This window comes from Pituophis catenifer, unplaced genomic scaffold, assembly GCF_029215685.1.
Source record: "Pituophis catenifer annectens isolate HBS135680 unplaced genomic scaffold, rPitCat1.0.hap2 SCAF_10, whole genome shotgun sequence".
Lineage (NCBI taxonomy): Eukaryota > Metazoa > Chordata > Lepidosauria > Squamata > Colubridae > Pituophis > Pituophis catenifer.
Genome location: NW_027256890.1, coordinates 23,219,240 through 23,234,840, shown reverse-complemented (window position 1 = coordinate 23,234,840; position 15,601 = coordinate 23,219,240). Strand labels below are relative to the sequence as shown.

At 47.3% G+C, this 15,601-nt stretch overlaps 1 protein-coding gene across 1 annotated transcript in view; it reads right to left on the bottom strand.

The window, feature by feature from the left end:
- Window positions 1–15,398, bottom strand: part of PYGM (glycogen phosphorylase, muscle associated) — a 33,603-nt gene extending 18,205 nt beyond the window's left edge. Inside the window, exons 1-7 of the mRNA XM_070951063.1 lie at window positions 15,081–15,398; window positions 8,353–8,454; window positions 7,199–7,277; window positions 4,953–5,188; window positions 3,653–3,764; window positions 2,053–2,135; window positions 161–304 (exon numbers count right to left, since the gene is read on the bottom strand). Of these exons, the coding sequence (XP_070807164.1) occupies window positions 161–304; window positions 2,053–2,135; window positions 3,653–3,764; window positions 4,953–5,188; window positions 7,199–7,277; window positions 8,353–8,454; window positions 15,081–15,323 (999 nt within the window). The 5' untranslated portion in view covers window positions 15,324–15,398. The remainder of the gene's footprint in view (window positions 1–160; window positions 305–2,052; window positions 2,136–3,652; window positions 3,765–4,952; window positions 5,189–7,198; window positions 7,278–8,352; window positions 8,455–15,080) is intronic.
- Between the last annotated feature and the right edge of the window lie 203 nt (window positions 15,399–15,601).

Genomic DNA, 15,601 nt, shown 5'->3' with positions numbered 1-15,601 from the left:
AAAAAAAATAAAGCCTCTGATAATCGCGCGGCTCAGCTGGGATCCTCAGAGGCTTTTAAAAGCATTTTTTCTACAACCTCTGAAGACCCGGCTCTTCTGGTTTCCGGCATTCCAGATTGGCCGATGCACCACTCATCCTGAAGCCGCACTTGTTGAGTACCTTGTCTGGGAAAGCGTCAAAGGAGGTGCGAACAGGATCACGGCTGCCGAACTTGGAGGATTTGAAGCGGCGGATAATATCTTGAAGCGTGGCGGCCACCACGAAATACTCCTGCTTCAGACGCAGCTCTTTGCCTTCGAAGAACTGCGGAGAGAAGAGCAGAAGTCAAGCTATTCTGCAAAAGCACCTGTTGTGGTCTTCCGGCGGCCTGCGGACCTGGCAGCAGAGTCGGACAGTGAGGAGGTTGGGGAGGAACATGGGCCAGTCCTGGAGTCTGGGGAAGGCTCGGACGAGGGCTCGGCGTCAGAGGCAGAGAGGGGGCCAGGGCCATCTGGGAGTTATGTGCTAACTCCGGAGCCCCCAGAGTCTGACATCAACGAGGCAGAGGAACAGGGGGAGCCTGTTCCCAGTGCGCGCATGCGCAGAGCTGCCAGAAGGCAAGAACAGTTAAGATGAAAGGGGCGTAAGGCTTGGAGTGATTGCCCCTCCCATAAGACATAAAGGTGGAGCAAAGGGACATGAGCCTTTGCAGGAAGCAACTTTGTTCGTTCTGGTCGGTTTAAATTTTGAAGCTCCGTTTTGATTCTGTGCTCCGTGTGGCCTTGCAAAGCTAATTGCCGATTAGGTCTTTGACAGCATGTCAAGGGAGATAAAGGTGGGTGCTTATTAGCCTTATCCCGAAGGACTGTGGCAGACTTCTGTCGGGCTTTTTACAAACTCTTTGTGACTCAACACGGGCTGTGAATGAACAGAATTCACAGCCGTTGAAATAAAAAGAGGGTTTTTGGGACTAATCGTGTGCTTTTTAGGGTCTCAGGAAGCCTAGGTCAGAGCAGTACCTGAAGGGAGGACAAGAAGCAACGGATGGAAAAAGGCTCTCTCTGGAGATTCTCCATCATCTTTGGTTGTCCCAAAGGCGCTTTTTTTCAAGAGGCAACTGGACTTTGTGATTTCTCTTTGAAGACTTTTCGCTTCTCATCCAAGAAGCTTCTTCAAAGAATAACCAGAAAGTCCAGTTGCCTCTTGAAAAAAGCACCTTCGGGACAACGGATTGGAAACGAATCAAAGAGAGAAGCAATCTGGAATCAAGGAGAAACTTCCTGTCAGTGAGAACAATTAACCAGTGGAACAACTTGCCACCAGAATGCTCCAACACTGGAGCTTTTTAAGAAGAGACTGGACACTCATCCGTCTGAAATGCCTGAGCAAGGGGATGGACTAGAAGATCTCCAAGGTCCCATCCAGCTCTGTTATTATTCTGTTAGAATGATGGCTGGAGGATGCTCGGCTTGCAGAGAAGTGACTCAATTTGAGGGGTTCACAGATTGCACTAGAGGCAATCCTCAACTTACAACCACAATTTCAGTCGTTAAGCAATTCAATTGTTAAGCAAATCACCATGTAGCCAGACCTGATTTTAATGACCATTTTACCCCAGCTGTTAAGTAAATCACACAATTGTTAAGTAAAACACTCGTCAAGCTGATGAACTATGATCACCTGACTGCAACCGTCGTGAATGCAAGCTCGATGCTAAGTCCCTGACTTACGATCATATGACCGTAAGGGCGGTCGTAACTTCGAGGACAGGCTGCAAGTCAACTTTTTCGGACTTTCGTAACTTCAAACTGCCATTAAAGAAATGTTCTCGTTCCTCGTCATACTCCTACAATCGGATGACTTCCTTGGTTTTGGAAGTTATCCTCCATCATTCCCAATTTTTTGGCTGAGGACCATGGGAGTTAGAATTGAGCAAATATATCGGCTGGGGAATTCTGGGAGTTGAAGTTTGCATGTCTTAAAGTTGCTGACATTGAGAAATGGTGATTTAAAGGTTCCTTGGCACATTTGGGGGGGGGAACCCCGCCCCCCCCCAAGAAAAAGGTACTTACGTTATCATTGGGATACAGAACACGGGAAATGTTTTCTGCCAAATTCCGGTCCAGCACAGCCTGGATGTAGCCACCGACATTGACTGAAGAAGGGAAGATTTAAAAAAAAAAAGAAAATGGAGAAAAAAGAATAAGTTAATATAATTTAATTTAGCCACGGGATGCTTCAAAGTTAAAATAAAAATATCAATAGGGCTAGAAACAGGGCCTTCTCGGTGTAGGTGCCTCATCTGAAGAAAGTCTGGTCCGGTATCGTTTTTCTTGAGTTTACAATGTCTATTTAAACCAGGGGTGAAATCCAGCAGGTTCTGACAGGTTCTGGAGAACCGGTAGCGGAAATTTTGAGCAGTTTGGAGAACTGGCAAATATCACCTCTGGCTGGCCCGAGTGGGGTGGGAATGGAGATTTTTCAGCATCCTTCCCCTGCCACGCCCACCAAGCCATGCCACACCCATCAAGCCACGCCCACAGAAGCGGTAGTAAAAACAATTGGATTTCACCACTGGTTTAACCGCAACCTCAACCGTGCAAAGTTTTAAAATGTAGGGACTTCAACTCCCAGAATTCCCCAGCTAGTAAAAAGATAGGGGTGGGCTTCAAAAATTTTAGCAAGGAGTTCTCTGCCCATTTGCTGGGTGGGGATGGCCTAGTTGGCCTCCTGCACCACAGCGTGGGGGGGCATTTTTGCTCTCCCCAGGCTCCAGAGGCTTTTTACGAGCCTCCGGAAGGGCGAAAACGGCCTCCCCAGGCTCCAGAGGCCCTCTGGAGGCTGGCCTTCCGGTAGGCCCGTATTTCACCTTCCATGAGCCTCTGTGTGCGCCCTGCACTTACCTGCATCCAAAATGGGCCACATGGGGACTCCTGGGAGGGGCGGGGCGGGGTAGGTGGGGTCAGCCAGGAATGGGATTTGGGGGTTCTCCGAACTTCACAGAATCTTAGCTAGAGGTTCTCCCGAACCCCTGCGAACGAACCCCCAGCAGCCCACCCCTGAGTAAAGAATTCTGGGAGTTGAAGTCCACACATTTTAAACTCGCCAAAGATTGGGAAATATGTTGGTTCCCTTGGGTCTTTGTAGGATAAAACTCAGAAGAAGGATCAACCCCATACAGGCAGTCCTCAACTTAATAACAGTTCATTTAGTGACCAGTGAAAGTTACGATGGCACTGGAAAAAAAAGTGAGTTATCATTTTTCACGTTTATGGCCATTTCAGTGTCTCCACGGTCATGTAAATCAAAATCCGGACACTTGGTAACTGACTCATATATATGACGGTTGCGGTATCCTAAGAGGTCACATCATCTACTTTTGCAATAATCTGATAAGCGAAGTCGATGGGAAGCCAGATTCATTTCACAGCTGTGTTACTAATTTAAGAGCTGCATTGATTCACTTAGCAACTACGGCAAGGAAGATCATAAAATGGGGCGAAACTCACTTAACAAACGTTTCGCTTAACCGCAGAACTTTGGGGTTCAATTGCGGTCGTACGTCGAGGACCACCTGTAGATGAGAACTTCATTCCACCAAGAACCCCCAGAGTTCCCAGGATTTGTGAGTCGCCTGAGAATGAGTTTGAATCTCAGGTCGGTGCTACTTACAATCCTTCAGGTTGAACTCATTGGGAGCCCTGGCAGACCACAAACGCATGGTGTTGACTGTGTTGTTGCGATACCCAGGCACGGGTGTGTCGTAGGGCAAGGCGAGCACCACCTGCATGGAAACAGGGATGGGGAAGGAGAAAAGTAACCAAGATCAGTCCCTAGGGAGGACCCAGGCTGCACTTCAGCTCCGTCAATTATGGCAGACAGATGCCCAGGATCTAAATTCATAATGTTGGAAAGTTCTGGCCACCTCTTGAATGGACCACTGCAACATGTTCGACCTGGGGTTCCCCTTGAAGAGTTAGATAGATAGAATGAGAGATAGATGATAGATAGAGATGATAGATAGATAGATAGATAGATAGATAGATAGATAGATAGATAGAATGAGAGATAGAATGAGAGACAGAAAGATAAATAGAACGATAGATAGATTGATAGAGATAGATAAATAGATAAGAGATAGAACAACAGATAAATAGAATGATAGATGATATAGGTTGGTAGGTAGGTAGGTAGATATAGATTATAGATAGATGATAGATAAATAGAACAAGAGATAGAATGATAAATAGAATGATAGAACAATAGGATAGATAGAACAGATAGGCAGATAGATAATAGATGATGATAGATAGATAGATATGGATGGATAGATAGATAGATAGGGATGGATAGATGGATAGATGGATGGATGGATGGAGGGATGGATTGATAGATATGGATGGATGGATGGATGGATGGATGGATGGAGAGATAGAAGAATAGATCTATTCTATTCTATATAGATACATAGATGATAGATAGAGAGAGAGAGACAGAGACAGAGATAAATATGGATGGATGGATGGAGAGATAGATAGATAGATAGATGATAGAATAGAATATATCTATTCTATTCTACAATATATAGATACATAGATGATTGAGAGATAGAGATAGATAGATGATAGAGAGAGATAGAGAGAGTTATGGATGGATGGAGAGATAGATAGATAGATAATAGATAGATAGATGATAGATTCTGTGGGCGTGTCTTGGTGGGTGTGGCAGGGGAAGGATACTGCAAAATCCCCATTTCCTTCCGATCCGCTGGGACTTGGGTGGCGGGGCCAGTCAGAATTTTTACTACCGGTTCTCCGAACTACTCAAAATTTCCACTACCGGTTCTCCAGAACTGGTCAGAACCTGCTGAAACCCAGCTCTGGTTGTATCCCTGGGAAGCTGCAATGTTTTGTGGAGGAAACACAAGGATGTGCACGGACACTCACCTGCGCAGGGACCAAAAGCCGCTTACCTGTGTGTCAGCCCACTTCGCTTCTCCCTCTCCGTGTTGCACGTGTCCGTAGAAGTGGACGGGGATCATGTACTCTGGGCGGGCCTTCTCCCAGGGATTCCCATAACGCAGCCAGTCGTCGGCTTCCTCCACCTGCCAGCCTCCCAAGACCTTCTGGTTGAAAATGCCGAATTCATAGCGGATCCCGTAGCCGTAAGCAGCCAAGCCGAGAGTCGCCATGGAGTCCAGGAAGCAAGCTGGGGGGTGACGGTAAAACCCACAAGAGTTGACCAGAATGGAAAAGAAGACTGAAGTACATTTGACAACACTTAAGACTTGTGGGCTTCAAAGTGGCTGGGGAATTTTGGGAGTTGAAGTCCACAAGTCTTAAAAGTGGCCAAAGCTGCCTCAGAGCATGGTTGGCTGGGGAATTAATAAGTCTTAAAGTTGCCAAGGTTGGATAAAGGTAAAGGTAAAGGTTCCTCTTGCACATATGTGTTAATCGTGCCTGACTCTAGGGGGCAGTACTCATCTCCGTTTCAAAGCCGAAGAGCCAGCGCTGTCCGAAGACGTCTCCGTGGACACACGGCCGGCATGACTCAACGCCAAAGGCGCACAGAACGCTGTTCCCTTCCCACCAAAGGGGGTCCCTATTTTTCTACTTGCATTTTTTACCTGCTTTCGAACTGCTAGGTTGGCAGAAGCTGGGACAGGTAACAGGGGCTCACCCCGTTACGCAGCACTGGGGATTCGAACCGCTGAACCAGGCACAGTTTGGCCTGTGAAACGAGGGGGGTTGTAGAGCTCACTGGCTGAGCATGGCACACTGGAGGCAGAAGGGTCCCCAGAAATCTGTATGAGCTAGTGGTTACTCCTGTAAGCTCTTCTGAAATAGTTGGCTTTAAAATACAGAGCTGGATTGGAGTTGGAAAGGAGACCAACAGGAAATCTTCGAAGGCAGACAGGGTTAATCTCTTCCCTATTAATGGCGAGCAAACACCGTGGAGTGTTCGCGAGACCACCTCAGGACCTCCAGTCAACTCAAGTGAGATTGCATTTTTATTTTGAAGACACCTCTCCCAATGGTTCTCATCAGGCTGGGCTTGTGCAACAGCATACTCAGGCTGAATTTGCACAATATTCTAGCGTACAAGAGCAGCTCACAAAAATGTTTAAAGATAAAATCAGCCAAATGTTGGAAATGTCATCAATTACCAGGATCTTATTATCATATGTGGTGGACATGTCCAGAAGCTAAAAACTATTGGAATAAAATTAAGACATGGTTGGAAGAAACGATACAACAACGTATTGATTTAAAACCAGAGCTGTTCCTACTGGGTATCCTTCCAGAGAAAATTAGCAAAGAAAATATTTATTTGATTATACATGTAATAACAGCTGCAAGGATTGTTTCTGCACAAAATTGGAAAGCAGAGAAAATACCCTTGGAAGGAGAAGCAATTAAAAAAAAAAAATAGACTGTGCAGAAATGAATAGATGAACTTTGATGACCAAAGAACGAGAGGGTTTAGAATATTTTAAGATATGGGATCAATTTTACCATTGGTTAGAAAAGAGGTATAGGTAAGCAAACTAATAGTTATGTAAGAAAATGGTATGTACTTTTGGAGAAATGCTGTAATAGATTTGGTGAAAATGAGGACAGAAGAAACGACAAAAAGATGAAGCCATGGAGAAAACACCGAGATGTCACATAGAAGGAATGACTGATGTATTAAATGTTTGTTTCTGTATAAAATAATTTAAAAAAAAAAGAAAAAAAGAGCAGCTCAGACCAAGCTCAGCCTAATGAATACATGGTAGTGTAGATCAATTCCTAACTGGGTTGCGGGAAACAGCCACTCTGCCTGGAAGACTCTGGAATGGTCGCCTCTATGCAATTCAGGGGGTGGACTAGATGACCTTCGGAGGTCCCACCCTAATGACGGTGAGGTTTTTCGAGCAGAGGTTGCCCTGATTTTAAAATCAGGGAGATGGGGAGGAGCTTTTTCCTTTTTTATTTATTTGTATCCTGCCTTTTATCGTTTTTACAAAGAGCTCCATCTCATTCCAAGTTTGGTGGAAGTTTTCAGCAGCTCATCGCTCGATCCGCTGATGAAAACGTCGCCCTGGAATAAAATGGTCATTTTGGGGCTTTTCTCTGCTGCTGCCAAAGGCAAGATCATACAAGATCTCTACAGGAACTTTAGCCCGCCAAGGGAGGATGCCGTTGTGTCCCCGATCTGCCCCTCGCGGATGCCCACCTGCCAGTCGCCCCAATCCTCCGTTGCCCAAGCCGGCGTCCTCTTCAATTTCCTGCAGCTCCTCCATATCCAAGCCCAGCTGCAGAGGGAGGAATAGAGAATAATTTCAATTTTGGGACCCAAAAATATTTATCGGTTGGTTGCTTGGTTTATATTCCTCCTTTATTATTTTTGCAATTAACTCAAGAAGGTCAGCATGTATAATTTTATTTATTTTATTTATTTAGTTTGTCAAGCATGTATGAGAAAACAAGTATAAGTATGAACATAACATATAAACCTACAAGTATAAGCAGGTATAAGTATATATATATTCCTCCTCCCATTTTTCCAACCATAACAACCTTGTGAGGTGGGCTGGGCAGAAAGAGTGTGATTGGGCCAAAGTCACCCAGATGGCTTTCATGCCTATGGCGGAGCTAGAACTCACTATCTCCTGGTGATTGGCCCAAAGTCATCCATACTTAAAGTGGCACTAGAACTCACAATCTCCTGGTGATTGGCCCAAAATCACCCAGAGGACTTTTCATGTTTAAGGCAGGATTAGAACTCACCATCTCTTGGTGTTTAGACAAAAGTCATCCAGTCAGTTTTTATGCCTAAGGGCGAGACTAGAACTCACTGTCTCCTGGTGATTGGGCCTAAGTTACCCGGCTGGCTTTCATGGATAAGGTGGAACTAGAACTCTCAGTTGCCTGTGATTGGCTCAGTCACCCAGTCAGCTTTCATGCTTAAGGCAGGACTAGAACTCCCCAGCTCCTGGTGATTGGCCCAAAGTCACCCAGCTGGCTTTCATGGATAAGGTGGAACTAGAACTCTCAGTTGCCTGGTGATTGGCCCAGTCACCCAGCCAGCTTTCAGGCTTAAGGCAGGACTAGAACTTCCCGTCTCCTGGTGATTGCCCCAAAGTCACCCAGCTGACTAGTGTGGATATGGTGGAACTAGAACTCACCATCTCCCACTTTCTAGCCTGGTGCCTTAACCAGTAGACCAAACTGCCTCTTCCCCTTCATAATATTCTCCTTTCTGCAAAATGTGGCGGGGTGGAGGGTGAGAGGGCAGCTTTGCAAACTTTTTGGCCCCCCCTCTGTGATCCCTTTCCCTCCCCAGTTTCCTGCCCCCTCCCCAATCAGGTTCATGAGCCGCTCCCAAACCTGGTAGATGGCTTCGTCGCAGGCGTTTTGCAAGCCCAGGTTCACCATGGTATTTTGGAGTGTCCGTCCCATGTAAAACTCCAAGGAAAGATAATAAATGCGCTGGAAGAAAGGAAGGGAAAAAAAGGGGGGGATCAGTAAATAGATTCCCTCCTCTAGTGGTGGGTTGTTCCTGGTTCGCACCAGTTCACAAGAACCGGTAGTAAAAGTTTGTAGTAGTTCGGAGAACCGGTAATAACATTGGCTGGCCACGCCCCCGAACCGGTCCCTGGCCCGGTCGCTGCTCGCTTACCCCGCCCACCTCATCAGAGGCTTTTTTTTTTAACTTTTAAAAGCATTTTTTCTATCACCTCTTCGGCTGAAAAAATGCTTTTAAAAGTTTAAAAAAAAGCCTCTGATGATCGTGCGGCTCAGGTGGGATCGTCAGAGGCTTCTAAAAGCATTTTTTTCTGCAATCTCTTCAGCCAAAGAGACTGTAGGAAAAAAAAATGCCTTTAAAAGCCTCTGGCAATCCCAGCTGAGTTGCCTGATCGTCAGAGGCTTCTAAAAGCATTTTTTTTTCCTGCAACCTCTTAAGGTTGTAGAAAAAAATGCTTTTAAAAGAAAAAAAAAAAAGTTGGCCACGCCCACCATCACATTATCCCCCACAAGCCACACCCAGAAAATAAGCCACGCCCACAGAACTGGTAGTAAAAGAATTAAACCCCCCCCTTCCCCCGAAGAAGAAAGCTTTTGGAAATCTACTGGAGATGAATTTGCAAATTGGAGATTTGCAGAAAGAAGTGGAAATCTGCAACCTTGAAAAAAAATGCAGAATAATACACATCCAATACATTAAAACTGAAACCTGGATTACACGTAGTCCTCCCCTTCCAATCATAATTGGAATCCAGAACTTCCGTTGCTAAGCAAGGCAGTCATTAAGTGAGTGGCACACCATTTTACCTTTCCCCCCCCTTGCAGGCGTTAAGCAAATCACCCTGGTTGTTAAATGAACTGTGTGGCCGTTAAGTGGATCTGGCTTCCTCCCTCACCCCACACCCCTTGACTTCGCTTGTCGGGAACTTAGCCAATGACCCCGGAATCTGATCACACGACCTCAGGATACGGCAATTGTTATAAATCCCTGTTGGTTGCCAAGTGCCCAAATTTGGATCACGTGACTGTAGGGATGCTGCAACAGTCATAAGTGAGAGGACCAGTTGTAAGTCACTTTTTTCAGTGCCAAAGTTATAACTTTGAGCAGGCGTTAAATGAATGGACATAAGTCAAGGACTACCTGTCTTGTGTGAACGCAGTTTTTGTGTGTTTGGCGGATTATAAGGGGATACAGGTAGTCCTCGACTTATTTCACTTAGTGACCATTCAAAGTTACAAAGGCGACTCAAGGACCGTTTTTCAAACTTATGACCGTTGCAGCATCTCCATGCCGTGATTTGCATTCGGATCCTTGACAACTGACTCACATTTGTGACGGTTGGGGTCATGGGATCCCCTTTTGTGACCGTCTGACAAGCAAAGTCAACGGGGGAAGCCAGAGTGACTTAACAACTATATTTCTAATTTGAAGAACTTCAGTGATTCACTTAAACAAATATGCTGAGAACGTCGTAAAATGAGGCAGAATTCACTTAGCAAATTTCTCACTTAGCAAGATACATTTTGGGCTCAATTGTGGACGTAAGTGGATGGCTGCATTCCTACATTACGGGTGCCCAAATACAGAAGCCACCTTTGGCTTCAACACAGGAGGAAAATTCTCACAACCTACCACGAAAATCCTCAAAGGTGGTTTTGGCAAAAGGCAACTGGACTTCCTTGGTTTTTAAATTGAAAACGTTGCGCTTCTCGACCCAGAAGCTTCTTCAGTTCTAACTGGTTGGTGGGGAATGGGAAGATTTATATTCTAGGGCAGTGATGGTGAACCTTTTTGCCGTCGCGTGCCAAAAGCGGGGGGAGTGCGGGGGGGTCACGTGTGCCCGTGCCCCCACCCATACATAATTCAATGCCCCCGTGCCCCCCTCCCGCGCATGCGGGCGTGGACCCCCAGGCTCCCACTTTTGGCATGCGATGACAAAAAGGTTACTGGTGTGCCCGGTAGATCCATTTTTTTGCCCTCCCCAGGCTCCAGAGTCTTTCTAGGAGCCCTCCCCCACCCACCCAGAGGCTCCCCGGAGGCCAGAAACGACCCATTTCCCAACTTCCGGTGGGACCGGAAGGCCCGAAAATCAGCTGGCCAGCACGCACATGCACGCTGGAGCTCAGCTAGGGCAACGCTCACATGCCCACAAATATGGCTCCGTGTGCCACGGGACCATAGGTTCGCCATCATGGTTCTAGGAGATTTATGTTCTATTTTTTTTTTTAATTAAAAAGTTCTTTATTTTATAAACAAACAAACATACAATTCTTAATCATCTGAGTACATCTTTTGTATCTTCTTGTTATTCCTCCAGTATTTATCATATCTTAATTTTATCATTTCATTTATTGTGACATTCCCCCCAAATTTCTTACTTTTCTATGAATACATTTATTTATCTTTTTATTTTAGTAAAAAATATTTTTTTCAACAACAGTTTTATCCCCAACCATCCTTCAATCCCCCCTCCCCACACACACCCCGACTTCCCAGAGCAAAAACAGGGTATAACATTTAACAAACATAAGCTAAAATAAACTAACTTACTACAAGATTCAAAACTCCCTCACACTCTTTAACTCCCCTTTTAAAAATTATTCATCAACCTTCCTTTTATAAATTCTCTTATCACATTTCACATTTGTTGCTAAGATCCTTTCCATACCTTCTTATCAATAAGACATTCTTCAAAATATAAGTTTCAAAACTTTTTTTTAAAAAAACTATCCATTAAATTTTAAGTTAACCATTTTAATACTTCAATAAGTTTTAGAAAGCTATCCAATTTTAATTAAGCCTTTTTACTTCAATGAAACAGTAAACGTTTCAGATTTATTACTAAGGTCCTCCTCAAAAGAAGTCTTTCTAGGAGCCTGGGGAGGGCGAAAACTGCCTCCCTCACCCACCCAGAGGCTCTCCGGAGGCCAGAAACGACCCGTTTCCCAACTTCCGGTGGGACCGGAAGACCCGAAAATCAGCTGGCCAGCACGCACATGCACGCTGGAGCTCAGCTAGGGCAACGCTCACGTGCCCACAAATATGGCTCCACGTGTCACGGGTGCCATAGATTCGCCATCATGGTTCTAGGAGATTTATGTTCTAGAACTCCTTCCATTCCCCACCAGTCAGTCAGAACAGAGGAAGCTTCTTGGATGAGAAGCGAAATGTTTTCAAATGAAAAATCAAGGAAGTCTAGTTGTCTTTTGGGGAAAAAAGCTCCTTTGGGACAACCATGACATGGACAATTGAGAAGCTCCATGGACATACTAAGAAAATAGCTGGGTTTCCCAAACACGCATGAACATACATGACCCCATTTATGCCTGGACTAACGTGAAGTGCAAACTCAGCCAATCAGAACTGAGTTTGAGTCCTAAACCCTTTTATCTTTTGTTTGAAGCTGATCTTTGCACACTGCGTAGGCCATTTTTCAAGGGCTGCATTTCCAGCGCTGTTATCAACCATCAAGAGGCAAACCCTGATGCGAGAAGCTGTCCAGAGCCAAAAACTTGGCATCGTCCGGCTTAAAATGTTAGCAGGTTCATCCAGCCTGACCTCAAGTCCTCTTAAAATGCCTCATTTCACAAGGCGGCAGGGGTGAAATCCAGCAGGTTCGGATATTTGCAATATCCTTCTCCCAGGAGTGCGGAGGGAATGGGGATTTTGCAGTATCCTTCCCCTTGGAGTGGGTTGGGAATGGGGATTCTGCAGTATCCTTCCCCCTGGAGTGGGGTGGGAATGGAGATTTTGCAGTATCCTTCCCCTGCCACGCCCACCAAGCAACACCCACAGAACTGGTAGGAAAAAAAAATTGGATTTCACCACTGCAAGGCGGTTACCAATGGATGCTACATTTCCCATCAACCCGGTTAATAAGTAAACCACACCTCTCTTTGCACCAAATCCGTAGACTCCAACTACTGAATATCTGAATGAGAAAACCCTGAATTTTGCAAAATATTTTGGAGAAGAAAAATCTGGAGAGAAAGACCCAGAAAGCACCAAAGAAGAACTCAGCTACCTCCCTCAATAACAGCAGAATAGAAAATCCTAAGAGATTTTGCTACTGCAAGATTTTATTACCTTCTCATTCATTGGGATGATACTATTCCAGGGGTCTCCAAACTCTTGGGCAATTTGAAGACTATTGTGGATTTCACCTCCCAGAATTCCCCAGCCGTCCCATTGGTTTTTATTTCCCCCAACTGCAGGAATCTTCTTAACACTTCTTAACAGTAACAGAGTTGGAAGGGATCTTGGAGGTCATCTAGTCCAACCCCCCTGCTTGCACAGGAGACCCGTGCTAGGGATTCGAACCGCCGAACTGCCGACCTTTCTGATCCACAAGCTCAGCGTCTTAGCCACTTGAGCCACCTAGTCAGGCATTGAGTGGGGATTGTGAAGAATGAGCCGCATACAGGCAGCCCTGGATTTCCGACCAAAATCGAGCCCAACATTTCTGTTCCTAAGGGAGACATACATGTGTTAAGTGAGCACTGCCTTGTTTTACGACCGTTCTTGCCAGAGTTGTTAAAGTGAACGGCTGCAGTTGTTAACTTCGTAACACGGCTATTAAGCCAATTTGGCTTCCCCCATTGACTTGGCTCGTCAGAAGGTCGCCAAAGGAGATTTACACGACCTCCCGGGGGACACAGCACCCGAGACAGTTGCCCAAGGGCCTGAATTTTGATCATGTGGCCATTGGCCAATCATCGTAAGTGTGAAAAATTTATTTATTTATGTATTGGTTCGATTTATATGCCGCCCTTCTCCGGAGACTCAGGGCGGCTTATAATGCGTTAAACAATAGCCTTCATAATTTTTGTATCTACCTGCTTAGTAGGGCTTTCGGCCCCCCCCAAGCGGTGTTTTTTTTTTTTATACAAAGTCAGCTTATTGCCTCCACAATCCGGGTCCTCATTTTACCTACCTCGGAAGGATGGAAGGCTGAGTCAACCAGGCAGCTGGTGCTATTTAACAGCACTTTAGTCTGCTGCGCCACCAAGGCTCAAAAATGGTCAAAAGTCTCTTTTTCCCCCCAGTGCCATTGTAACTTGGAACTGTCACTACACAAAACTTGTAAATCAAGAACCACCTGAATTTTACACCATCGTGCCAAATGGTTGCATTTGCAGAATTTCAAGTTTACGGGTTGCGCGAACGCAACCCACTTGTGCGTAGGAACTGAACGCAATCGTGCAAAACAGACGGGACCCCCAGGAATTGAGCAAATGCAGCTGTAACACCTCCAGCCCCCCCTTCCCAAAAAAAAAGGAGAGAAATTTGTCAAGCGCAGTCTGCTGCAAGCCGGACCCCCCCTCTCCTCCTTTCCCCCCCCCAAGCTGTGCCAGGGGACCCCACCAGCCTGCAGCTCCTTTCCTGACCTTTCCCCCCCCCTCCCACCCAGCTGCCTGGTAAAAGTTTGCAAGCCGTATCCAGTATCTCTTGCAAGGCTCTTGCTGACACAACAAGCATAGCTGGAATCAAATAGCAAATGTTCACAGCCGCAAAATGTCAGGCTGGCTAAATTTAAAAAGTCGTGGCGCATTTGCACAGGGGGGGGGGCGCAAAGCGAGAGAGGGCAGCCCTCGCAAGGCAAGGAAGCCCCCCCCTCTTGCAAGAACTTTTTTTGGGGTGGCAAGGATAGGGGGTGAGACTCCACTGGGCTTCTGCCTTTGCACGCAGGTGTGTTCTGCTTTGCACATGAGTGTGCGAAGGAGACTTTGCCGGTGGGTTTTTTCCCCCCGCCGGTCCCTCCTTCCCAAACTGGGGCTGTGATTATAAGCGATGCTATCAACAGCTATTAATAGGCCCCTGTGCGGCTTTGATCTTGGCCCTCGCCCCCTCTCCCCATCGCTGCCAGCTTGCCCCCCCCCCCCAAATAAAAACCCCTTGGAATCCTGCCTGCCCATAACTGGCTGGTGGAAAAAAAAAACAGAATCAGATGTAGACCAACGGGGCCGCCTTGCTCTTCTCCTCTGAATGCCTCTGGACTACAGAGCCCATCATCTCAGCCGCACGTCTGCCAGGGGATGATAGGGGCTGGGGGGGCGGAGGTTTAAGGGGTGCTGTTTTAGGGAGCCAGCAAAGTAAGAAGGAAGGGGGAGCCCCCCACCCCTTGAACTCAAACTCAACTCCTATCCCAGTTTGCCATCCCAGCAGGGGATGATGGGGCTGGGGGGACACCGACCTGGGACGGGCAAAGCAAGCAAGTATTCTCACGTCCCCCCTTTTCCCCGCTGTAGTAGGGAGCCAGCAAGGAAGGAAGGAAGGAAGGAAGGAAGGAAGGGGGAGCCCACCCACTCCCTTGAACTCAAACTCAACTCCTATCCCAGTTTGCCATCCCAGCAGGGGATGATAGGGCTGGGGGTCGGACCTTTGCCGGGACTGGCAAAGCAAGCAAGCAAGCAAGTTGTATCAAGCAAGTATTCTCTCGTCCCCCCCCTTTTCCCCTCTGTAATCCGAGCCCGCGAGCGAGCGTTCCACGCGTGGGCAAAACCGGCTTAAGCACAACCTCCCTGCGAGGTAGGCAGGAGGAAAGTGGGGAGGGAGGGGAAGGAAGGACTGGGGGGGGAGGTGTCCGCACCTTGGGGTCCTTCTCGTAGTAGTGCTGCTGGGTGCGGATCCAGCGCCCGACCAGGTGGTCGCGGACGGTGTGGGCGAGGGCGAAGTAATAGTCGCGCGGCGTGGAGACATTGCGATCCTTGACCAGCGTGAAGTGGAGATGCCGGTTGAAGTTCTTCTTCAGGTCGGTCACGTTCTCCACCCCGGCTAAACCGCGCACGCTGATCTGCTTCCTCTTCTCGTAGTCCGACAGCGGCAGCGACATCGCGGCGGTCCGGAGAGAAGGTGGGAACCGGGCTGGACGGAGGAACTGGGCGCTTCGCCTGGACGCCGGCAAATGCGCCCCGTGACCCGCCTCTCCGGCCTTTTAAACCCCCCCCGGTGATGGATTATTCATGAAGGGGCGTGTCCCCGACTCCCGAAGCCCCTCCCCGCAACCTGCCCCCTCCCCTCCCCCCCCATTCAAGGAAGGACGGCGGGGAGGGCTGATTCGGGGTGGCCCCCGTCGGGCTTGGAAAGGATGAGCGTTAAGAAAGCCGTCCG